At 41.0% G+C, this 24,791-nt stretch overlaps 1 protein-coding gene across 7 annotated transcripts in view; it reads left to right on the top strand.

The window, feature by feature from the left end:
- The window catches only part of ELAVL4 (ELAV like RNA binding protein 4), a 160,990-nt gene that overhangs the window by 59,199 nt on the left and 77,000 nt on the right, over positions 1–24,791 (top strand). For all 7 annotated transcript variants that reach the window (XM_073579159.1, XM_073579158.1, XM_073579163.1 and 4 more), the window contains exon 2: positions 20,129–20,369. In XM_073579159.1, the coding sequence (XP_073435260.1) occupies positions 20,129–20,369 (241 nt within the window). The remainder of the gene's footprint in view (positions 1–20,128; positions 20,370–24,791) is intronic.

Raw genomic sequence — 24,791 nt, 5'->3', positions numbered from 1 at the left:
ACACTCTAACTTGCCTTTCCCCGCTCATCACCACCCGGTGAACCAGCCGGCGATGCATGTATGGGGTGTCAGAGTTGACAACACTGTGCTAGAGCTTGTGGTGATGAGGGGGGCACCATTTAAATTTTTGCTATGGGGGCTGGCTCTATCAGTTATGACCCTGGCCATTTGCATTACCTTACTGCAACAAACTCACATACCCCTGGATACATTTCCTTTCATGGCAAAATCATCTGCATTTATTGCCTGGTCTTGTAATTTTGCTGCACTTTTTCAGTTGCATCCTTGTCAACCACCTTTGTCAGCCTATAGGAACACAGCCTTGTGAAATGCAAAGAATGAGCAATGCCATGTTTCCATGTATATAAATTCCAGAGTGTACCTGTAGGAGTAAAAATCTATTTATTTTGTACGAAATGCAATGGGCAATAGCTAAATCTAATTCCAGATAAATGTAACATTTTTTTTTAATTATTTCAATATATTTATAGTAATTAATCATCCTGGCATTTTAAGTAATAAAAAGGTATGATTCAGATTTCCAGACTGAGCCGTTTCCTGCATAAATAATTCAAGTGTAAATTAGAGATAGGGGTCATGCCACAACTTAAATCATTAGCTGCTAGAATTAATTTGCTTTTTTTTTTTTTTTTTTTAGAAGCATTCAGACACGGAATAATTTGTCTTGCAGCCTAAAAAGCAGTGTTCTGTCGGAAAGTGGAAAGAAGGGAATAGAAATTATAGCAGGCGGCGCATGGGTTTGCATGCTCGAACGTTACTAACCGATAGAAAGATTTCTCCAAATGAATCATAGTAACGAGATCAAGAAGTAGAATTACTGCACATAAGAGGCTGCTTTGTCTGGAGCGGGATGACAATTTATCAATGTTCAGACAGGTTCGTCTTAAACCCTGGAATCAAACGCATGTATTGACAGAGCTGTTGATTTGTCAGGCAAGAGACACATAAATGTTTCTGAAGATAAAAGTAAATGTATCTGCTCACAATATGATGTCTCATTTAGATGGACACATGCTGATTTTGGTCAAAACACGGTATTTCACTGTACCACAATTATGGAATATTCTTTTTCATTCTTCATTTTTCAAAATTGCCCCAAATCAGTGAGATCAAAAATGTGTGACCCAAGATATACCTGGCAGGTGGAGAGAAGTGGCTAGATCAGAGTCAGGATGAGACTGTAATACAGCCGGGATGTAGAGGTGAGATGAGATTGGTATATATCCAGCATGTAGAGGTGGGATGAGACTGGGATACAGACAGGATGTAGAGTTGGGATGAGACTGGAATACAGCCGGGATGTAGAGGTGGGATGAGACTGGTATATATCCAGGATGTAGAGTTGGGATGAGACTGTAATACAGCCGGGATGTAGAGGTGAGATGAGATTGGTATATATCCAGCATGTAGAGGTGGGATGAGACTGGTATATATCCAGGATGTAGAGTTGGGATGAGACTGGAATACAGCCGGGATGTAGAGGTGGGATGAGACTGGTATATATCCAGGATGTAGAGGTGGGATGAGACTGGAATACAGCCGGAATGTAGAGATGGGATGAGAATGGTATATATCCAGGATGTAGATGCGGAATTAGACTGGAAAACAGCCAGGATGTACAGGTGAGATGAGAATGGAATACAGACGGGATGTAGAGGTGGGATGAGATTGGAATACAGACGGGATGTAGAAGTGGGATGAGATTGGAATATAGATGGGATGTAGAGGTGGGATGAGATTGGAAAACAGATGGGATGTAGAGGTGGGATGAGATTGGAATACAGATGTGATGTAGGGTGGAATGAGACTGGAATACAGCTGGGATGTAGAGGTGGGATGAGACTGAAATACAGACGGGATATAGAGGTGGAATGAGATTGGAAAACAGCCAGGATGTAGAGATGAGATTGGAATACAGACGGGATGTAGAGGTGGGATGAGATTAGAATATAGATGGGATGTAGAGGTGGGATGAGACTGGAAAACAGCCGGGATGTAGAGGTGGGATGAGATTGTAAAACAGATGGGATGTAGAGTGGGATGAGATTGGAATACAGATGGGATGTAGAGGTGGGATGAGATGGAATATAGCCAGGATGTAGAGGTGAGATGAGACTGGAATACAGCTGGGATGTAGAGGTGGGATGAGACTGGAATACAGCCGGAATGTAGAGGTGGGATGAGAATGGTATATATCCAGGATGTAGATGCGGAATTAGACTGGAAAACAGCCAGGATGTAGAGGTGGGATGAGATTGGAATACAGCCAGGATGTACAGGTGAGATGAGAATGGAATACAGACGGGATGTAGAGGTGGGATGAGATTGGAATATAGATGGGATGTAGAGGTGGGATGAGATTGGAATACAGACGGGATGTAGAGGTGGGATGAGATTGGAATATAGATGGGATGTAGAGGTGGGATGAGATTGGAATACAGACGGGATGTAGAGGTGGGATGAGATTGGAATACAGACGGGATGTAGAGGTGGGATGAGATTGGAATATAGATGGGATGTAGAGGTGGGATGAGATTGGAAAACAGATGGGATGTAGAGGTGGGATGAGATTGGAATACAGATGTGATGTAGGGTGGAATGAGACTGGAATACAGCTGGGATGTAGAGGTGGGATGAGACTGGAAAACAGCCGGGATGTAGAGGTGGGATGAGATTGTAAAACAGATGGGATGTAGAGTGGGATGAGATTGGAATGCAGATGGGATGTAGAGGTGGGATGAGATTGGAATACAGCCAGGATGTAGAGGTGAGATGAGATTGGAATACAGATGGGATGTAGAGGTGGGATGAGATTGGAATACAGCCAGGATGTAGAGGTGGGATGAGATTGGAATATAGCCGGGATGTAGAGGCGGGATGAGATTGGAATACAGACGGGATGTATAGATGGGATGAGACTGGAATACTGACGGGATGTAGAGGTGGGATGAGATTGGAATATAGCCGGGATGTAGAGGCGTGATGAGATTGGAATACAGACGGGATGTATAGATGGGATGAGACTGGAATACAGACAGGATGTAGAGACGGAATGAGATTGGAATACCTTTTAAAGGGTATTATTATTATTACCAATTATTTTAATTATTCATTTATTTCTATTTTTCTATTTCCTTGCTAAAATCCAGTGTCCTGAGACCCCCAGTGATCACTGGAAAAAACTTCTACCACATGCTGCTAATCAGGCAGAAGTGCTGAGCTCGTGCATGGGAGGGGAGTACTGTCCCATTCACTTCTATGTGCACTTGCTCATAGAGGAGATCAATGTTTGTGCCTGGCAAGCAGCTTGCTGCAGAACATTTTATGGAGTGATCGGTGAAGGTCTCAAGTCCTAGGCTCCCATGGATCTGCTGCACATGCCAGGGAGGGACTAGCTATTAAATAAAAGATAAAGCGATAAGTTCCATTTAAAATAAGCTCTATCTCTTGAGAAAAAAAACAAACATTTTTTTCCAGAAATGGTGCCACGCTTATCTATAGTCTATGTCTGGTATTACAGCTCATCCCCTTTCCTTTGAATGAAGCTCAACAATAATACCATACACAGTCCAAGGAAAAGAGTTGGACAGTTTATGTGAAAATAAGCTTTTTCCTCCTCTCCTGCAGCCTTTTTGACGCCATCAGGTTAGAGACAGTCTGTTGTAACGGCCCCATACACATTAGAATAACATCAACCGAACCCGGCGATAATGTGTATAGGGGATGCCTGACAGATGATGTTGGGGGAAATATGGATCAGGTTTGTCCAATTTAGGACTTCAGATCTTTTTTTTCTCTGCGAGATAAGCCACCAGAAGAGGAGCCTGGAGCGAGTGCTCCTGTGTGTGGAGGTAGCTGGGGAGATCGCTGACGGTCAAACTATCAGCCAAACCATCAATCGTCTAATGGTGGATGGACCCATTTATTAAACCTGATCACTATCAATTTGAAAGGTGAAAACTGATCACTAGAAAGGTCAATTCGGGGGCAAACTAACCTTTCTGGGCTGTATAATATATACAATATACTGTCTCCTTCACTGATCTCCACCATAGGGTTTGCAGAATCCCCTATGAATGGAGCAGAGGTCAAGTATGCACAGGTTTCTCTATTTAAAGGACTGAAACACAAACTCGTGCATATACAGTTGTGGCCAATAGTATTGACACCCCTGCAATTTTGTCAGATAATACTCAGTTTCTTCCTGAAAATTATTGCAAACACAAATTCTTTGGTATTATTATCTTCATTTAATTTGTCTTAAATGAAAAAAAACACAAAAAGAATTGTCCTAAAGCCAAATTGGATATAATTCCACACCAAACATAAAAAAGAGGGTGGACAAAAGTATTGGCACTGTTTGAAAAACCATGTGATGCTTCTCTAATTTGTGTAATTAACAGCACCTGTAACTTACCTGTGGCACCTAACAGGTGTTGGCAATAACTAAATCACACTTGCAGCCGGTTGACATGGATTAAAGTTGACTCAACCTCTGTCCTGTGTCCTTGTGTGTACCACATTGAGCATGGAGAAAAGAAAGAAGACCAAAGAACTGTCTGAGGACTTGAGAAACCAAATTGTGAGGAAGCATGAGCAATCTCAAGGTTACAAGTCCATCTCCAAAGACCTGAATGTTCCTGTGTCTACCGTGCGCAGTGTCATCAAAAAGTTTAAAGCCCATGGCACTGTGGCTAACCTCCCTAGATGTGGACGGAAACGAAAAATTGACAAGAGATTTCAACGCAAGATTGTGCGGATGTTGGATAAAGAACCTCGACTAACATCCAAACAAGTTCAAGCTGCCCTGCAGTCCGAGGGTACAGCAGTGTCAACCTGTACTATTCGTCGGCGTCTGAATGAAAAGGGACTGTATGGTAGGAGACCCAGGAAGACCCCACTTCTTACCCTGAGACATAAAAAAGCCAGGCTGGAGTTTGCCAAAACTTACCTGAAAAAGCCTAAAACGTTTTGGAAGAATGTTCTCTGGTCAGATGAGACAAAAGGAGAGCTTTTTGGGCAAAGGCATCAACATGGAGTTTACAGAAGAAAAAAAGAGGCATTCAAAGAAAAAAACACGGTCCCTACAGTCAAACATGGCGGAGGTTCCCTGATGTTTTGGGGTTGCTTTGCTGCCTCTGGCACTGGACTGCTTGACCGTGTGCATGGCATTATGAAGTCTGAAGACTACCAACAAATTTTGCAGCATAATGTAGGGCCCAGTGTGAGAAAGCTGGGTCTCCCTCAGAGGTCATGGGTCTTCCAGCAGGACAATGACCCAAAACACACTTCAAAAAGCACTAGAAAATGGTTTGAGAGAAAGCACTGGAGACTTCTAAGGTGGCCAGCAATGAGTCCAGACCTGAATCCCATAGAACACCTGTGGAGAGATCTAAAAATTGCAGTTTGGAGAAGGCACCCTTCAAATATCAGGGACCTGGAGCAGTTTGCCAAAGAAGAATGGTCTAAAATTCCAGCAGAGCATTGTAAGAAACTCACTGATGGTTACCGGAAGCGGTTGGTTGCAGTTATTTTGGCTAAAGGTTGTGCAACCAAGTATTAGGCTGAGGGTGCCAATACTTTTGTCTGGTCCATTTTTGGAGTTTTGTGTGAAATGATCAATGTTTTGCTTTTTGCTTCATTCTCTTTTGTGTTTTTTCATTTAAGACAAATTAAATGAAAATAATACCAAAGAATTTGTGTTTGCAATCATTTTCAGGAAGAAACTGAGTATTATCTGACAGAATTGCAGGGGTGTCAATACTTTTGGCCACAACTGTATATGATAGGTAGATAACAGCGCAGTATGTGAGTGTATGCCATAGATAGATGATGGATAGATGATGGATAGATGATAGATAGATGATAGATAGATCATACATACATGATAGATAAGAGATATAGAGCTAGAAAATAGATAATGGATAATAGAAGATAGATAGATAATAGATAGGAAGATAGATGATGGATAGATTATAGATGATAGATAAATAATAGATAGATGATAGATAGATAGATAGATAGATATAGATAGATAGATGATAGGTAATAGATAGATGGATAGATAGAAAATAGATAGATAATAGATAGATAATAGATAGATACATGGATAATAGATAGATGCACAGATATTAGATAATAGATAGATAGATAAATAGATAATAGATAATAGATTGATGCATAGATAATAGATAGATACATAGATAGATAATAGATACATAGATAATAGAGAGAGATACATAGATATGCTCTTTGCTGTTTCTGAAGGCCATGGGGTGGGGCACAATGAAACAGCTGTAATTTAATTTGAATTTGGCCAGGGCCAGACAGCGATTGTTGAAGTGAAATTGTGGACATGACGGCTCCAGCAGCTGCTCCATACTCCCTTCCTCATCGGTGTTGGGTGCAGAAGATGCCCCCAATTTCATGCGCTATTCTGGCCCATAAGGCAGACCGGTCATGATCAGTTGCTTGTGTGCGCTGCTAATATTGGTCCGTGTTCTGTCCGCTGAGCTCGTGGTAGTACACATATGATGTGACATGGCTGAGACTGAATGATGACTCCTCAGGGTTAGGTGGTTGCCTTGGATGTCAGTTCAGAATCAGGGAGAAGACTGACGGCCATTTCTACATTCAAAATCCTTCTTTATGCTCAAAGGTCAAGAAGAACACAGGACGCCGCCTCGCCTCTCCACACGGCGCCGCTAATGCAGTGAAGGGGTTAATAAATGGACCTTTAAAAAAAAAAAATCCATATTTGCAGTAATATGTTAGGCATTCATAAGGGCACGCTCATGTACACCGGGGGTAGTTAAGGGACCTCAATCTGTCTGAGAGGATTCCTGATATGAAGCGGCAAGCGTGAAATTAGCAGATCTGCAGAGCAGGTGCGAAGTGGCACCGAGTGTCATACACACATTGAAAGATTTCTCTTTCCACACTAATGGAGGCGGCTTCACAAGTGCCATTAACGGGGACGGTGGGCAGCCAAATAAATGCTGAGGCTGGTGAAGTGAGAACCAGGGAGGGGGTCACGAGGTGGCTGCCCTAGATGCGGGTGGCGCTGGATGAGCCCTAGTTATCACAACGGCTGGAATAGACCTGCCAGGGAACCGAGGAGATGTGACCGAGCCGCCGTCACTTCAGATGCTTCTGGGAGGATTTTTCTGCATGATGCATGACAGCAAACGAGAGCGCATTTACTATTTCTGGGAAACGAGAGCAGTCTGTTACTGTGGGAACTTTACTTCACAGAATACGGCCTTAAGCCTGAAGTCAAAATCATTCCTCTGATATAAGATGACACCACGGCTTAAAAAATGTATCTGAATGTTATTATATATATCTCTCCGTAACACCTATATGGCAGTGGGTGCATAGAACAGGGGATGTAGGTTTTGTAGACTTTATTTTTATTTCTGCTCTTTATATAAAACTGGGAGCCACCATACCATAGGAGCGGCTACGCACGGACGGGCCCAGAAGACGACAAGGTGGCCCACCAGCACCATAGAAGACAGAAAAACATATGAGTGAATCGATTTCATGTGAATAGAATTGGTCGATGAATTTTTAAATTTGAATAATTTGCAATTTGCTTCAAATAAATCACCAAAAATGTCCAATTTACACATTGTACTAGATTGTATCAGCCAGAGAAGGATCACAAGACCTCTGGAGGACTCCCCCAATAGTCCCTTGCAGCGGTCAAATCACATGGCCATTGATGAAGGGAGCATCATAGCGTGTAAAAAGAAAAAACAGAAGCAGGAAATGTGGCGAATCTGAATAGTGAGAGGATGTCCCAGCTCAGCCATAAAGATAGGGAGTAAAAGCTATGAAATACTGAAGAAACTGTACAGCGAGTGTGTGTGACAGCACAGCAGTAAGGGAGATTAGTGTGTGAGGAAAAGAGAATATTGTCAGACATATCTTTTCTGGCCAACTGGAAGTTTTCCAGTACTTTTGTATTCATGGCAAATTGATTCATCGTCAATCAAATTTACTGGGAAAATCTGGCAAAGTTTCCAACAGCAAACATACTTCCCAACTTCTTGATTGGCTATATTTTTAAGTCCAGCCCCCAAAACCATCCCTAAAACACCCCAACCTTCAAAGGAAATAGCAATTTTACCTAAGTTCTAGCCCTTTCCAAATTGAGATATGACAAAATTTGCCAGGATTGTTTTAGAAAATTCAGGACTCTCGGCAACCATGAGCTTTGGTTTCCTTCACCGGCTGTGGAAAAGAAGTCTACACAGAGTGGTCTGTGCTGAGTGGCTTGTTGTTGCTCCCGGCGGTGCCTAGGATATATTTGCAACCAAACCCCCCTATTTGTAGCCCAAAATTGTGCTTCCTTCTATATTGTACTGTTCCCGTGGCTCACAATGTCTCATATTGTCTCATGGCTCACAAAAGAAGGATTTGTTAGAAAAACAAGAGATTCTTGAAAATCAACTGTGAAGGACCTCACACCCATCAGATGAAAGTAGACTAAACTCACTGATTTTAGTAGGAATGGACAACCATCTGACTCTTCCTCTCCTGACAAATAATGTGAAGGAGAACTGGATTCGGGATGCAGAATTTCTATAGCCAATCCTATTGATTGGTGGGAGCTAAGCCATTGACCTAGTCTGGCATGGGCTATCTCATAGAAAACACAGAAATGCCAAAGCCAAATGTCCCTGTATATGGAGAGCTGGAAGATATATCTATTGACCGACCTCTCATTTGACCAACAGCTACCTAACTTGTATGTTGAGTAATAACTGATCCACCAAGGGATGACAATACTGTAGTGAACACAGAATCCCTTCAAAAATATATTTATTAGAACGTCTAAAAACCCACCAAAGAATAAAACCTGTGTGGGTGTATGACAGTGTATTATTAAATATATGAAAATTGATAAAGTTAATAGTAAAAAAAAACTGTATAATCTTATTCTAAACCTTTTACAATGACTACCTACCAGCAGAAGTTGGCACCCTCGGATACGGAATACGTGCCTCCACTCGTTGGTGGCTCTTCCTCAATTGCCTAGTATTATTCCGTCACTAGACATAGATAAGTAATGAGATGAAGAAAGAATAGGTATACAAATTGCTACGAGTCTTAGGTATTAATAATGGTATTGAGATATGATAAACACTTCAATTAGTCTTTGTTTCTTGTGTGCGTCACTCCTTGGCTCCCACCCCACTTCCTATAGTCCTGATATAACAGAAGAGAAAGGGTTGAAAAAGACATGAACTATGGATGCACACATAAATACTGACTCAATAGCAAACAGTTGCAAATATGGATATCAATGCATCCATCAAATAAAAAAGAAAAACCCCTACTGTGTTGATGAATTGCCTTGACGCATTTCCCCTTAGTTGTGGTTCATCAGGAAGCCACATGGATGACATTGAAAGATTGAGTGCATTGATGAAATCACACTTGTTCTTTTCTTGCGTGCTTGGTATGCACCAAAGAATTAAATATGGCTCAATAATTAAGGCACTAAATATATGCACGCCCACCCATTCAACTGCTATGCGTGTGTTGTAGGTCTCCACTGTTTATATATATACATATATATATATACACAGAGTATATATACTGCATATATATATACATATACTGTATATATGTACATACTGTATATACAATTGTATACAAACGCATAGGCCATGAATAAGTCGGTAGGACAGTATTCACACCAACAAGAGACCGAAACACAGAGAAACAAGGTACAACAAACGTGAAAATATACTCTGCTTTAAAAAAATATCTAACAATAAACAACAAGTGCTAGTAAAAAGATGATAACAAAACAGGGTATTTAGTTGATACATTTTTTGCAAAAAATGTATACTAAGCCGCTCTACCAAACGCCAAGGTATACCCATCTCAGAGCAGTCCCAACCAATGTATTTAAAACCTGACCATGTGAACAGTACCTATATGAGCAAGATTCAGAAAGGTAATGCCTGAAGTGGACACGCTGTGTGAGACGGCTTTATATGTGCATGGCCCACAAGAGAGGGACGGGAATCTCCCAAAACCTTGCAAAAGCAAGAAACCAATTGAATACAAACACATGGGCCATGCACACAGTGAGTAAGTCGGTAGGACAGTATTCACACCACCAAGAGAATATATATATGTACATATACACAATTGTGCTCAAAAGTTTACATACCCCGGCAGAATTTTTGCTTTCTTGGCCTTTTTTCAGAGAATATGAATGATAACACCAAAACTTTTTCTCCACTCATGGTTAGTGGCTGAGTGAAGCCATTTATTGTCAAACTACTGCGTTTTCTCTTTATAAATCATAATACTGCCAGGATATGTAGACTTTGGCGCACAACTGTATATATATACTATATTAGAATATGTCTGCGCTGAAATATCCACACTGTTCCCTCCTTTAGTTATAAAGACCAAACCAAATATGAGCTTCCGCAATGACCAATATCGTCAATGGATAAATTGCCAAGGAGTGAAAAATATATATAGTGTATTACATGTGTCTAGAAGCGATACAAGAGAGAAAAAAAATGTATATACATAAAAAATAAGAAAAATAACCTATAAATAAATTTTATGGAAACACTGAGAAAGTCACTAAATTAAAAATTCACCTCAAGATAGATCCAACACAATGATACAGTTCACGTGGAGGGGAGGAACCTGTGACTTTTGCTCTGGAGCTGAACCAAATTAAAGATCCATCATCTGGGTAGTTTACTGAAAAACTGCCCTTCCCATGTGCAGTACTGTAATATATTTAAAAGTCAAGCGGAGTAGAATACTACCATCAGATAGTCATTAGAATACTGTCCCGGCTGGTGACAGTCTCTTATATTACTCACTGCTCCCTCGGTGCGCCAGCGTTCTTCACAGCCCGGTTCACAGCGTTATCCACAGTGTTATGCCGCCGGCTGCAAGGTAGCTGCAGGACCTTCGTGACGTCAACGGTCACGTGAGCGGACACGTGATAGGATCCAGCGAGTGTTAGGGACCAATTCCTTCCTACCGGTTTCAGAAGTACCCGGCTTCCTTCATCCATAATATAACCAATGATGGGGGAACCACCAAATGTAAATACTGGTGTACAATAGCTAGCTTTTCTAGAATAAATATCCACCTCCATTATGATGCCTATTGAGGACTAACGCTTCAAGTCTACATCATAGAAAAGAAGTATAAGACAACGGCTCATTGAGGCCTTTGGGGGATGGAGGCTACATCTGGAATATCCACTTAGCTTCTCATCTATGGATAGCCTTGTCCAAGATTTCCCCCTAATTTTGGCTTTGTCCTTGAGACATCTCCCATGACATCTATTAATGTGGCGTGCAACCGGTGTATCGTGTTTATTTTGTACATCGCCCAGGTGTTCTCCTAAATGCTTTCTTAACTCCCTAGATATTTTCCCAATATAGTCCAATGGGCAAGTATACAGTAGGTAGCTTTATAGACGACACTGGATGTCTTACAATTACCAAAGTCTCTTGTAGAGGAGACCTTCCCAGTAGCCACACTCTTAAAGGTTTTACAATTAATCATCCACTCACACCTGGTGCAACTTGCAAACTTGAAAGATCCACAGGGTTTTCTATCCAACCAGGTCCCCGATCTCATTGGTGTCTGGTACAAACTATGTACTAACCGATCACCAATCGATGTCCCTTTTCTGCATGTGATATTTGGGGCTGATGAAATTAAACCCCTCCGATTCGGATCCGCCAGCAGAATTCCTCAACGTTTCTTGAAGATTCGATATACTCTTTCTGCTTGATGTTCATATGTCGCAATCATTCTTGTAATATCAGAGTCTTCTTTGACGTTTGTGTTAGTGAGAAGAGAACATCTTTGTGTTTAAAGCATAGGAGTACGATATATCAAGGACATGGTGTATACATTCTCCATCGAGAAACCTCCAGTATAAGGTCATTGGCTTGCTGTTTGAACATTCCTGTGTCTGAGCAGTTCCTCTTAATGTGGTGGACCCTTAGGTTTACCCCTTTTTTTGATCTAACGTGTCTGCTCAGTTTTAGACAGCACTTATAAGGAGGCCTTCTTCTGTCTATAACAACCACTGATTAGAACATAGACAAGGGCGTAACTATAATACGTGTAGGGGTTGATATCGCACCTGGGCCCTGGAGCCTAAGGTGCCCAAAAAGTCCATTTGGCCTATATGAAAAGACCAATACTATGAAAGACTTTCTATATGTGGTGACTCCACAGGGGCTTTTGTATTGGGGCCCATGAGCTTCAAGTTACGCCATTGAACAAAGACGTATCTTAAAGCTCCCAGTCCCTTATTCACAATCTGTATCGAGGGCCCTCCACCTACCTTGTGATAATATGATAGAGAGGCACATGAGATCCCTTAGGCACCAGGGCCGAGGTGTGTCTTCACCCTATAGCTCTATCTTTATGACTTTGATGGTCTTCATAGTCTTTTTCTGCACTATTAAAACATGAGATCTAATGTTCCAAACGGCTCCTATAAAGAACGTCGACATCCATGGTCTAGAACAACATTGTTGATCCCTGTATTGTTTGGCTTTGTCATAGTGATAGTGAATGGGGATTATTGTTTCCAATGCCATAGATTTGTAGTGGCTTCGGAAACTCTATGTGTAAAGTTCTTATAGCTGGAGTGCTCTTATGCTATATAATACAACCACGTTTCCTATGAAATGCTATTTGTTACCAGGTAATTCTCTCAATAAAGGGGATTTTAGCTGGTAAATAGTATGATGGACTTCCCTGCTTAAATAAATGGAATATGCGTACATTTTATAATGTATGTATTCATTCAATAGGCTGACATGTAAATTACCTATTGAGGATGTCTATAAGTTAAGTGCGGAGCAGATAACTAGCGGTAATATTCAGTGGATGCAATGCTAGATTTCATGGATTGGGGGTGAGATTTATAGAAAAATGAGATGAGTAGGAAAACTCAAGAATCATTTGCAGTTTAACTCTATTAGATTACGATTTCAGATATATATGGTTGTATATGTCTACACCCATCCATAGATGCAAACTTTTTCACATATATATCTACAAATTTCTTTGTGGTTGTTATTGAATACAATTGCAATGAGTATAAGTTAAGTAGAATTTTTTTAAAAAATATATAATGTCTAGAGCTTTACAATCAGTCCTTTTGATGAAACACAAATTACGTTTTGTTCTACACCTCGTTCCAAATTATGATGCAAATTGGAACTCAGTGTCATAAGGATGACATTTTTTGTTTTTCATATAAACTCATGGTTAGTTTGTGTCTTGAGGATCTTTGGATCACTGAAATCAATCTTAAATCCCTGTGATAATTAAGTTTCCTAGGTGAGCCCAATTAAAGGAAAACTACTTAAGATGGATGTTCCACATTATTAAGCAGGCCACTGGTTTCAAGCATAAAATTGTTCAAGATCTTGGACAAGGTATGAAAGCATTTAATATTTCATGAAAACTTAGGCTTGACCATTGTACTGGGAAGAGATTCGTGGCGGATAAAAGAGAACAGATAGGTTCATGCAGATAAAGGCATAATGAAGAAGGTTTCTGTCAGACAAATTCATCGGATGAAGAGAGCAGCTGTTAAGTACCTTTACAAAGAAGCAAACAGGTATATGAAGATGCTGGTGCTTCTGAAGTCGGTCCCACGAATCTCAAGCTGTAGGATCCTCTAGAGGTTTGTGGAGCGCCCACAAGAGATGTTGGGTTACTCTGTACCGGGTCGGTTCTTAAGGGGATGTGTCACGGCAGCAGTAACCTGGTCCGTGGCCCTGGGCGTCCAATAAAAATGATGGAAAGGGGAAATAATAGTTTATAAATAATAATAATTTTATTTCTATAGTGCCAACATATTCCGCAGCACTTTACATTATAGAGGGGACTTCTACAGACACATAACAGCATAGCAATTAACACATAGATTAAAACAGATACCAAGAGGAATGAGGGCTCTGCTCGCAAGCTTACAATCTATATGGAAAAAGGGGAGACATGAAAGGTGGGTGGTAGCAATTGCTTTTATTGTTTGGATCAGCCATAATGTAAGAATCGGGTGTTCCTGTTACTGCATGAACCAGTTAACAGGCTAAATATGTAACAGTACAGACACAGAGGGCTATTAAATGCATAAAGCATGTGAGATCATGATGCGAGGAACCTAGTTATGGTAAAAATTTTTGAATGGGCAACACAGGGATATTTAGGTTAATGCATTGAGGCGATAGGCCAGTCTGAACAAATGCGTTTTTAAGGCCCGCTTAAAACTGTGGGGATTAAACATAATAACCTGGGTAGTGCATTCCAAAGAAATGGCGCAGCACGTAAAAAGTCTTGGAGACGGGAGTGGGAGGTTCTGATTAATGAGGATGTTAACCTCAGGTCATTAGCAGAACGGAAGGCACAGGTAGGATGGTAGGCTGAGACGAGGGAGGAGATGTAGGGTGGTGCTGAGCCATGGAATGCTTTGTGGGTGTGGGTAATAAGTTTACACTGAATTCTGGAGTGGATGGGTAACCAGTGTAAGGACTGGCACAAGGTAGAGGCATCAGTATAACGATTGGTGAGGAATATGATCCTAGCTGCAGCATTCAGGACGGATTGAAGAGGGGAGAGTTTGGTAAGAGGGAGACCGATTAGAATAGAGTTACAATAGTCCAGACGAGAATGAATAAGAGAAACAGTGAGAGTTTTTGCAGAGTCGATAGTAAGAAAGGGTCAAATTCTAGAAATGTTTTTGAGGTGCAGATAACAAGAGCGAGCCAGTGATCGGATGTGGGGGGCAAAGGAAAGCTCGGAGTCAAGTATGACCCCAAGACAGCGGGCATGTTGCTGGGGAGTAATAGTGGAACCACACACGGAAATGGCAATGTCGGGTATAGGTACATTAGTAGCGGGAGGAAACACAAGGAGTTCAGGCTTTGACAGGTTCGGTTTCAGATATAGTGAGGACATGATGTTAGAGACAGCGGTAAGACAATCACTGGAGTTTTCCAAAAAGGCAGGCGTGATATCAGGAGAAGTGTGTAATTGAGTGTCTTCAGCATAGAGATGGTACTGGAACCCAAATCTACTGATTGCTTGACCAATAGGGGCAGTATACAAAGAGAAGAGGAGGGGGCCTAGAACTGATCCTTGAGAAACCCCAACAGTAAGGGGAAGATGAGAGGAGGAGGAGCCAGCAAAAGATACAGTAAAGGAGCGGTCAGAGAGATAGGAGGAGAACCAGGAGAGAATGGTGTCCTTGAGGCCAATGGAACGGAGCATAGTGAGGAGGAGCTGATAATCCACAGTGTCGAATGCTGCGGAGAGATCCAAGAGAATTCGCATGGAGTAGTGACCAGGGGTCACTGGTGCAAGTGGTTGGGCGAGAAGATGCAAGGAGCCTGATTACTTCTTCTTCTGTTACATCTGTTAAAGGATAATTTATGACGCCACCTGTGGTATTCGGCTAATAAGGTGTTAGCCAATGCTGTAGATTCAGTCCGCTAGGGCTGTTGTTGATGCAGCAGAGTTGGTTCAGCTCTCCACAGGCAGAGCTGGGCCCCAGGGCAGTTGTAGTGATATGATTTAAGATGGTGGTAGTGCAGTGCAGAGTGGATGACGCAGTAAATAATTCTGAGGACACACCAGAGTGCAGTCTTCACACTTCTCACAGTTCAATTGTTACCGTCACCAGCCAAGGTGCTGTGTCCTCCAGACTTGTGGTCCAGACAGCTCTCAGGTAGCTTGGGGTTCACGCTGCCAGGGCTCCCTTTGATGTTCCTTTCCTGGCCGTCTCACTACGCTGGCTACCACCTCTCCTGCCCTGCGTCTTCACACACAGTGTCCCGAGCCAGCAGTCTCGGATCTTGTCAGGTGACGTTGGATCCTATATGTCTGCCTTTTCATTGAATGAGTGAAGGCTGTGACGTCAGTAAAGAGGTTGCAGAGTCATGTTTTGCACCAGAATCATGAGAAGAGAGCTGGTTGGCCCTTTTATGGTCCCTGAAGATGTGATATTCACCACGGCAAAGTATGTAGAGTTTCTTACTGACCACTTTCTTCCATTGTACAAAAAAGAATAACTGTGCCATCTATAGCAAAATCATCTTCAGGCATGACAATGCCCCATCTCATGCTGCAAAGAATACCTCTGAGTCATTGGTTGTTATGGGCATAAAAGGAGAGAAACTCATGGTGTGGTCACCATCCTCTCCTGATCTCAACACTATTGAGAATTTTTGGAGTATCCTCAAGCAAAAGATCTATGAGCGTGGGAGGCCAATTACAACAAAATAGCAGCTCTGAGCGGTATACTGACATCCTGCAAAAGAAATTCAAGAAGAAACTATACAAGTTCAATGGATGCAACAATTGTGAAGGCGATATCAAAGAAGGGTTTGGAAACTCTGTTGTGCAGAATAATTTGGATCAGCGCCTTTTGACTTTTTTTTAGTTTTGATAAAAATCCTGTTATCATTGGAAGTTTCCCCAATTAAATATGACTCTGACTGTTAATGATTTGAACATTATGATGACTAATTTGGATCAACCGTTAAAGAAAATCAGAGAAAAATAGCATTTGCATAATAATTTGGAATGTGGTGTAAATGCCGAAATCTATTTTATGCCATAATCTAATCTATTTTCTAATATTCTTGAATTAAAAACTGCTTTTTCTTATTTTTTTTTTACTACTCCCTGTTTGGTGACCCTTTGCTTGAGAATCTCCAGTGCATGTTGGGACACTCAAATGAAGCACCATCAGGGGTCAGAGGCTGCAGTCACTGCCACAACCTCTGCCCCCTCCCTGAAATGAAGCAACATCAGTGACTTTCTTTTCAAGGGCTGGGCTAGTCCCTGCTGTACTGAGCATATGTCGGTTGTCAATTGCGAAGGATGCTCCGTAGATTCTTTTCACTGTGCGATGAGCACAGTGACAGTGCGCTCTCTCTTCGACTCTAATCAGAAGTAACAAAATGACAACAGAGCGCACTGTCAGTGCGAGCTGTTAAATGATTATTCGGCGTTTAGAGCTCCTGCATTGGTATTTTTCTTTAAAGACTCGCCATGAAGTCATTTTTTACAAGGAGGCAGCTTTAATTCTGCGGCATTGGAGAAGGGCAGGGACAATGAGGCTGTCTGGATCAAGGGATCCAACCAGCTTTAGGACAACTGGAAGGTTAAAAGTAAAGAGTTTGCAAGCCTTTAAGACTGGCCACAACTAATAGACTGCAGAGGTGATTGGTAACCTAGACAGCGAGCTAAACTATATATTTAAAACTCTTCCTTTTCTTGAGATCAGAGAGGATTTTTAATAAACTGCAAAGTTGTTTATTTTTAAAGAAGTTCTTTGCAATTTTACCAGGATTACAATGACAAATAACGCCGCTATACACAGTAGATAGGTAACATTGTGCACAAATTATGTCACAGCTCACCTCCTCCTCCTCCCTGCACATTGATCTCTCCACGGGATGCTGGACAGGTCCATAAACTTTCTCATAGAGATTATTGAACATCTCTAGACAATTGTTCACTATGGTCCATGTGGCTGCTTTAAAGCATATCTTTAAATGTTGTGAAAAGGAATATGTCCACCCTCATAATCATGTGCAGAAAGTAGAAAAAAAATCTACTGTCAGGTAATAAAACATTTTCGAAAAAAAAAATATTTACCACTTTTTAGTTTTTAATTGGTAAACAAAAATTGTATATAGGTGTTCCGTTACCTTTGATTATTTGAGTTAAAGGTCCAACCTTTCTTCAAACTTGTCAGTGTAACATTTGAGATGGGCTCTTGATTGCATTGTAGGAAATCTTTCAGGAAGATTAAACCCCCAAACTGCATAGATGATCATGCAGGTCTTGGAAATGTAAATCTATCAACACCTTTTATATCTTCTATTTGTTGCTGCATTTCTGAGTAATTAACATATTAATGTGCATTTCAGGTCTTTAAAATGTAATTCGATTGACCACTTCATATCTTCTATTTGTTGCTGCATTCCAGAGTAGCTAACACATTAATTCCTAATGTAAGATTTTGAAATGTAAACCTCTTGACTCCTTCATATTTTCTCTCTGTTGCTGCATTCCTGAGTAATCAGCACATTAATTTCAATGAAAATGAATCAATAAGTGCTCTGGGCATGAGACTCTGCCTCCTTAGGTTGTTCCTCCACCCAGCATCAGCCTTGGTAACTTCATTGATGGCTGTATTATGTCAGGTGCCAGGCAAGGAAATCATACAGTTAAATAGTTAAAATTTGCGCTTAATAATGAACCCCTTTTCTTATGGTGCACTATAAAATACACACAAGTATAGACTGAATTACTCCTTATTAGGTAATTGTTACCTTCAGGTGTAGTCTGAGTGGATGTCTGGACTCCTGTGGACCAATTTGGTAGTTGGCGCTGTAAATCTTGATATGGCGTCAAAGGTATATAGCCAATAGAACGTGGGTTATGTGATAAATTATATATAGGACGCACAAAGCGACCACTACGAGTAAGGGTGAACGAGCATCTTAGGAACATAAATAAAAAATAAGAAAAGGGGTTCATTATTAAGTGCAAATTATGACTATTTATTTAATTTTATTGACCACATTGGTGGTGTGTGTTCCTAATTTGCAGCAAATGTTCCTCTTTTTTATAGTTACTAGCGCCAACTACTATTTAGATTTAAAATCATACAGTTAGCTATAAATTCAAGCACAATCGGCTGGTGCTTAGCAGGGAAACAACCTAGGGAGGCACAGGCTCCTTAAGTGCTGTGTCACACCTGGAGCACCTAATTCCTCATTTGAATATGAATAAAACCTTTTGATTTCTTGGGAATGCAGCAACAGATAAAAGATGTAAAGGTGTCTATGGATTTACATTTCAAAGACATTCATGCACATATATGCATATTGGGGGGTGTTAAAATTACTGACATATTCCCTTTAAAAAAACAATGTTAGTAAAATGCTGCTCACAAAAAGTATAAACAGACAGGCCATTTAATGTTCTCTGTCTTTCCCCATTTAATCAACCTCATGCTGCTTCTTACATAATATCACCTTATTATTGTTTATGTGGCTAGATTTAGCTAGAAGAATGTCTTTGTGGTTATTCTCAGGAAAGTCTGTATATTCAGTAGAGGCCATTTATTTTTATCACAGACTGTCAAGGACAGCACAAAAAAATGCATATTGGTTTTTGTAGAATTAATGCTGTATTTGCATTTCAGGTCTGTGGCTATATCTAGCAGACAGTGCATTGTGCTGATTAGCTGTATACTGGTCCTCAGACTCCGGGCTCTGGAGTTACAATCATTTACATGAGAATAACCTATTAGTAGCCCAGTGGGTTGCATATAAGAAAAGGAAAAAATAATACTGATGATTTACAGATCATTGGGTTAGGTCATTTGAACCGTACATGTCCATGTCGCACATTGTCAAGCTTTTTTTACTACTTTCTATTACCTTAAATATTTTTTAAGTATTTTCATTTTTTTAATATTCTATACAATCCTTATCTAAATTAAATATTAAAAAAAAAAAAAAGAAAACTAATACCCATTGAGCTCAAGTTGATATTTTTTGTTCTGGAGAGATCACTTTTCAGCAGTGTCATTATCATCACAGTCAGGACTGCAACCTATATAGATAACACAATAAACAGTATTTCTGATAGGTTATTAATAATATTCATATTATTAATATATAACTATTAATACTAATATTAATATAATAATATTATAATATATGATGGTCACAGCTCACCTCCTCCCTCTGACTGCACAGTGATTTCTGCACAGATCTTAGAGCATGCCCGCAACACTCTCCCATAGAAGTGAATGGATATCTCCAGAGTATTGTTTTTAATTAACCCTGTGGATGCTGTAAAGCATACATCTAAATGCTGTAATAAAAGCTTTGGTAATAAGTTTGTAAAGAAAATAAAAAAGACAGCTAAAATCAGAATATTAAAAAATAATAATAAAAATAAAAATTGATGAAGAATATATATATCTTTATTTATTTATTTTTAGTTTTTTTCTTTCATTCGCAGCTAATCCGTTTCATATCCTTCTTTGCAGATAATTAGCACCATGGAACCTCAGGTGTCGAATGGCCCAACTTCCAATACGAGCAATGGACCATCCAGTAATAGTCGAAATTGTGCTTCTCCTATGCAGACAGGGGCAGCTACAGATGACAGCAAAACTAACCTCATAGTCAACTATTTGCCGCAAAACATGACGCAAGAAGAGTTCAGGAGTCTGTTCGGCAGCATTGGAGAGATAGAATCCTGCAAGCTGGTGCGGGACAAAATCACAGGTACGTGTACGATTCACTTTCTGATTTCTTCCAGGTGTTAAATCGACAGTAAGTACCCGAGGAACCGATAATTATAAGCAGTATAGCGGGAAACCATTGCCATTTCCATCAATGCTGATATGACTTACTGTAATATCTTATCTTGTAATCGTTTCTTTAGAATTTTGACCTAAAATCATCTTAAGTCTTTATATTGGATTTTAATTTCAAAGCATCTGCAAATAAATATATAGGGAACCCATGATAGGATACTAGGTCTATCCATAACTAAAAGAAAATAAAATGTGATTGACTCCATTCCTCACACCCGCAATGTGTTTCCACTCTCTAATTTGTCTGATAGCCTTTCCACACGCATTTTTGACTGGTTTAGACAAGAGGACATACTGTAGGTTCTCAAATTGGAAAGAGAAGTAAACCATGTCCAGAAATTCCTGGCGGTGGTCTGTTCCAAGTGAGAACAAAAAGGATGGAGCATGTCGAAAATTAATATGCCCATTGCCCATCCATTTTTTTACCCTCATATTTGCCATTAGAGGAAAGTTGACCCATCCCCATACACATTGGACGGTCTATAGATCATCTTGAAATCAGAAGGTTTGACCTACTTTCATTTCATGTGTATGTCCACCTTAACTCTTGTGTTCGGCTTACCTAAAATTGAATGTTCTCTTGTTTAGAGAAGTAAGAGCGAGTACTTTCAAAAAAAAAATCCTTCCAGTTGCTTTATCCCCCAACAATAATGTTCACATTGGTATTGCTACACCCTTCATACAACGTTGGAGGATACCACCATTAAATGGCAGTCTAATGTACTGGACATGACCACGTGAGGTCTCAGAGTGTGGAAGAGATACTTTTGGCCAAACAAGTCACAGTGAGCCATCTCTCTACCCCATTCTCAAGGTGCAGCCTTGGCATGGCAAAAAAAAGTTCAGTGAACCTTCACACCAACTTGTTTTCCCATCTATCTCCACCATCTTCTCCCTCAATCCAGGACAAGTGGGTCAGAAATGGATGGAAAACAAGTAGGTGGGAAGTTGACTGAACTGTGCGGCCACACTGAGGGTGCACTGAGCGTCTGCCTTTCATTTGTCATTTAGTGTTGACTCCCTTTAACTTTAAAAACAATATTTGTGTTTGTCCCGAGTGTCATGGGTCCCACAAATCCAGTAGATGTCCCTAGTCCCGATGGCGACTTACCATCGGTGTAAGCCTGGAGCACCGAAGGCACACCAGTAAATTAATTCTATGAGCCCTCACAGGATCCTGATGCCTGGTTCTTGCCTTGTACTATGGGCCTTTTTAGCTCTGCAAGGCAAGAATACATGTCCACACAAGAGTCTGAAGCCAGGACTAGGAAGCCGTTGAGATGAATAGTGGTGAAGGGGCCCCTGCGGTGATGTTGAGGTTTTTGGTGAAGGGGCCCCTGCGGTGATGGTGAGGTCTTTCGGAGGGAAGATGCTGGGTTATCAGCTGATGCTCTTTTATGTCATTTCAGCCTGTGACTTATATCATTCCAAACTGAGACGTTTGGTAAATTAATGATGAGTTGCTGTACACCTCCTCGGTCCGTACATAGTGCATCCAATGCACCATGCCAAGCACTGCTCACGTAGGCGGGACAGGTGCCGAGGACTCATTTCTGCACGGTACCCATCGGGGTATTTACCTGTTCCCCCGTGCATCAGTCCTAGTTTGCTTTCCATCAACATAGTTGCAGCCAACAAGCTACTAATAACAGTAAAAGAAGGAGATATGACTTTCCAGGAGCCCCGCTGAGTGCTCTTGCTTAACATGCTATTAAGTTGTTATATCTCAGTATATTAGTGCAGGTGCATATACCTTTAAGTAAAGAAACTTGGGAATTGAGCTGAGAACCAACACAGAAGATGCTCCACAGAGAAGCGAGGGACCGTCTCTACTTTTTTTATTTACTATTGGATCCATAAACGGAACAGTGGTAAGATTTAGGGTATGGACCTATTTTTTACACATGGTTTTCGGAGCGTAAGGGGTGAAATGGAAGTGAAAGCTACTCGCAGACTACGTCCGATTTTAACAGCAGAAGATCAGCTTTAGGCCCCATGAGGACACAGATTATTCTGCCCCGGTTGTGAAAATCACTATGACAGTGTCATGACACTTTTTGTAGTAGCGTCTATGCAGATTCCGCTCGGAATTTGTGATGGGACTTGGAGTAACCCATTAAATGGAGCTACTTCTTTTGTAGACAGTAAAAACTGCAAATCTTCAGCAGAAACCAGAGGGTCCGGTAGGGTAATTAGTTTCCGACAGCTTTACGGCTCGTGCAGACGACTGTATTTTCAGTCCGACAAAACATGGAATTGTACTCGGACCGATGTTATTTTATGGGGCCGTGTCTAATTTTTTTCCAAGTTGCAGTGTGCACAATTTGCCTCCGATCATGGGATCGCACTCAGCCAAGTAACTCAATGGGTCCATCAAAACAATTGGATGATAGTCTGACACCATGGAGAAGACAGAAAAGATGGAGACATTTTTTTTTCATACGAGAAAATCGGATCACACTCCGATCAGAGTTGAATCAGAGTGTGATTAGCACAATTTACCCAATACGGATGTGTGACCCTAGCCTTAAAGAAACAGCCTGATCTGACGAGACTGATGTATCCAGATCCCTCCGATCATCTTTGATAATTAATGGCCACAGTCCCCACTGGACTAAGAAGCACTGAATGCAAAGTAGACAACTGGTGTAAAAAAAAAAAAAAAGCCATTAGTTATGGGTCAAAAATGATTCCCTTTAAAAGCAATGAGTTCCATTAAGACGTCAAGTTCTGTCCCTGGCGGATAATGGCAGGCGTGAGACTAGTCGTGAGAACATGATTGCCGTGGAGGCTCTGCTTTGTGGGATGATTTCATTATGAGTTGCTTTAATGATATTGTTAATTTGCGGATATCTTAGCATTTCCCATTTTGTCACTTAAAAGACAAATATTGAATCCCACCCGCTGCGAGCTCAGCCCGTCAACAACCAAGACGACATAAAGACTTGAGAAGTAATAGACAGGGGATAAGTGAAAACAAACGCTTAAATGCGACAAGTCTGAAGACGACGGTGGTGATTCATATCGGGTATTGTCTTGTAAAAGATGCTGAGATGGAACAAGCAGGAAAGACACAATGTAGCCATAAAGTGAGCTTATTATAACTTTCATTTCCACAACGTAATTAATTCTGGCTTTTTAAATTAACAATAAAACTGGTCCCTCCAGGACCCTTGCCGTTGTACAGAGGCCAGGATGGAAGGAGATAAACTTTCTTACCTGTTCAGCAGAAACCAGATGATTAAATGAGGCCATGGTGAAATGAACAGACGCTGGGTCCCGGCTCTTTATAAACTTGCTTAATGGGATTGTAAAGCGGCCCATACGTTGGGATTGGTGAATGTACTTAGTGGGCTCATTGTGATAACCCAGAACCACTCACGATGAGTTATAAAAGCTAAATTTGCCATATAAAGGGAATCTGTCATCAGGTTTTTTTCCTATGTAATCTGAGAGCAGCATGACGAAGGGGCTGAGACCCCGATTCCAGCGATGTTTCACTTACTGGGCTGCTTGTTTTCATTTTGATACACTCAGATATTTTCACACTGCAGATCTAGCAGTGCTTAGAATGCGCAGCTGTGTATAACCCCGCCCACACCACTGATTGGCTTAGTGCTGCCAATCAGTGACGGGGGTGTGGTTAACACAGAGCAGGAGGACTAAGAGGCACAAGACACTTAGGCCGGGGTCACACTGGCGAGGAATACGGACGAGTGAGAGGCGTTAAAAGCACGCATTACACACGGACCAATGATTCTCTATGGGTTTGCTCCCAACAGCCGTATATTTCTCATCCGTATTCTACGGTCCGTGCCAATCGCAGCATGCTGCGATTGTCAGCGTACTACGCCCGTAGTACACCAGTGAAAGTCTATGGGTGCACAAAAAATACGGATTACACATGGACCACACATGTGACTTGCGATAAATACGCACCCGGTGTCTTTTAGAAAAGTCAGCAATTCAGTGCGCGATACAGTAAACTCACACTGACAGGTTTAATAAAGAAAGAAAGAATAGATATATACACATAGAATACATATATATAATATACATACATGTCATTGTGACAAACATATTTATATATTTATATTTCACAGAGTTCTTCATAGCAGAATAGCCGCTAATTGCCGGCTTCTATCAAATCCTTCCCCAACCCGACATGAAATGACACATGGTTTACATTCAGTAAAGCATTTCTTTTCATGTTTTTTTCATATGTCCCTGACTAATAATTAGATGAGGGTTTGTGTGCAAAATTTGGGAGTTGTAGTTGTTATTTTAAGGGGTTAATTCGTTGTTAAAAAATGCGTGGGCTTCCCATTGC

The sequence above is a fragment of the Dendrobates tinctorius genome, unplaced genomic scaffold (assembly GCF_039654945.1).
Source record: "Dendrobates tinctorius isolate UK_male_01 unplaced genomic scaffold, ASM3965494v1 ptg000061l, whole genome shotgun sequence".
Classification (NCBI taxonomy): Eukaryota; Metazoa; Chordata; class Amphibia; order Anura; family Dendrobatidae; genus Dendrobates; species Dendrobates tinctorius.
The sequence above is the reverse complement of the archived record's forward strand: the minus strand, read 5'-3'. Positions and strand labels throughout refer to the sequence as shown.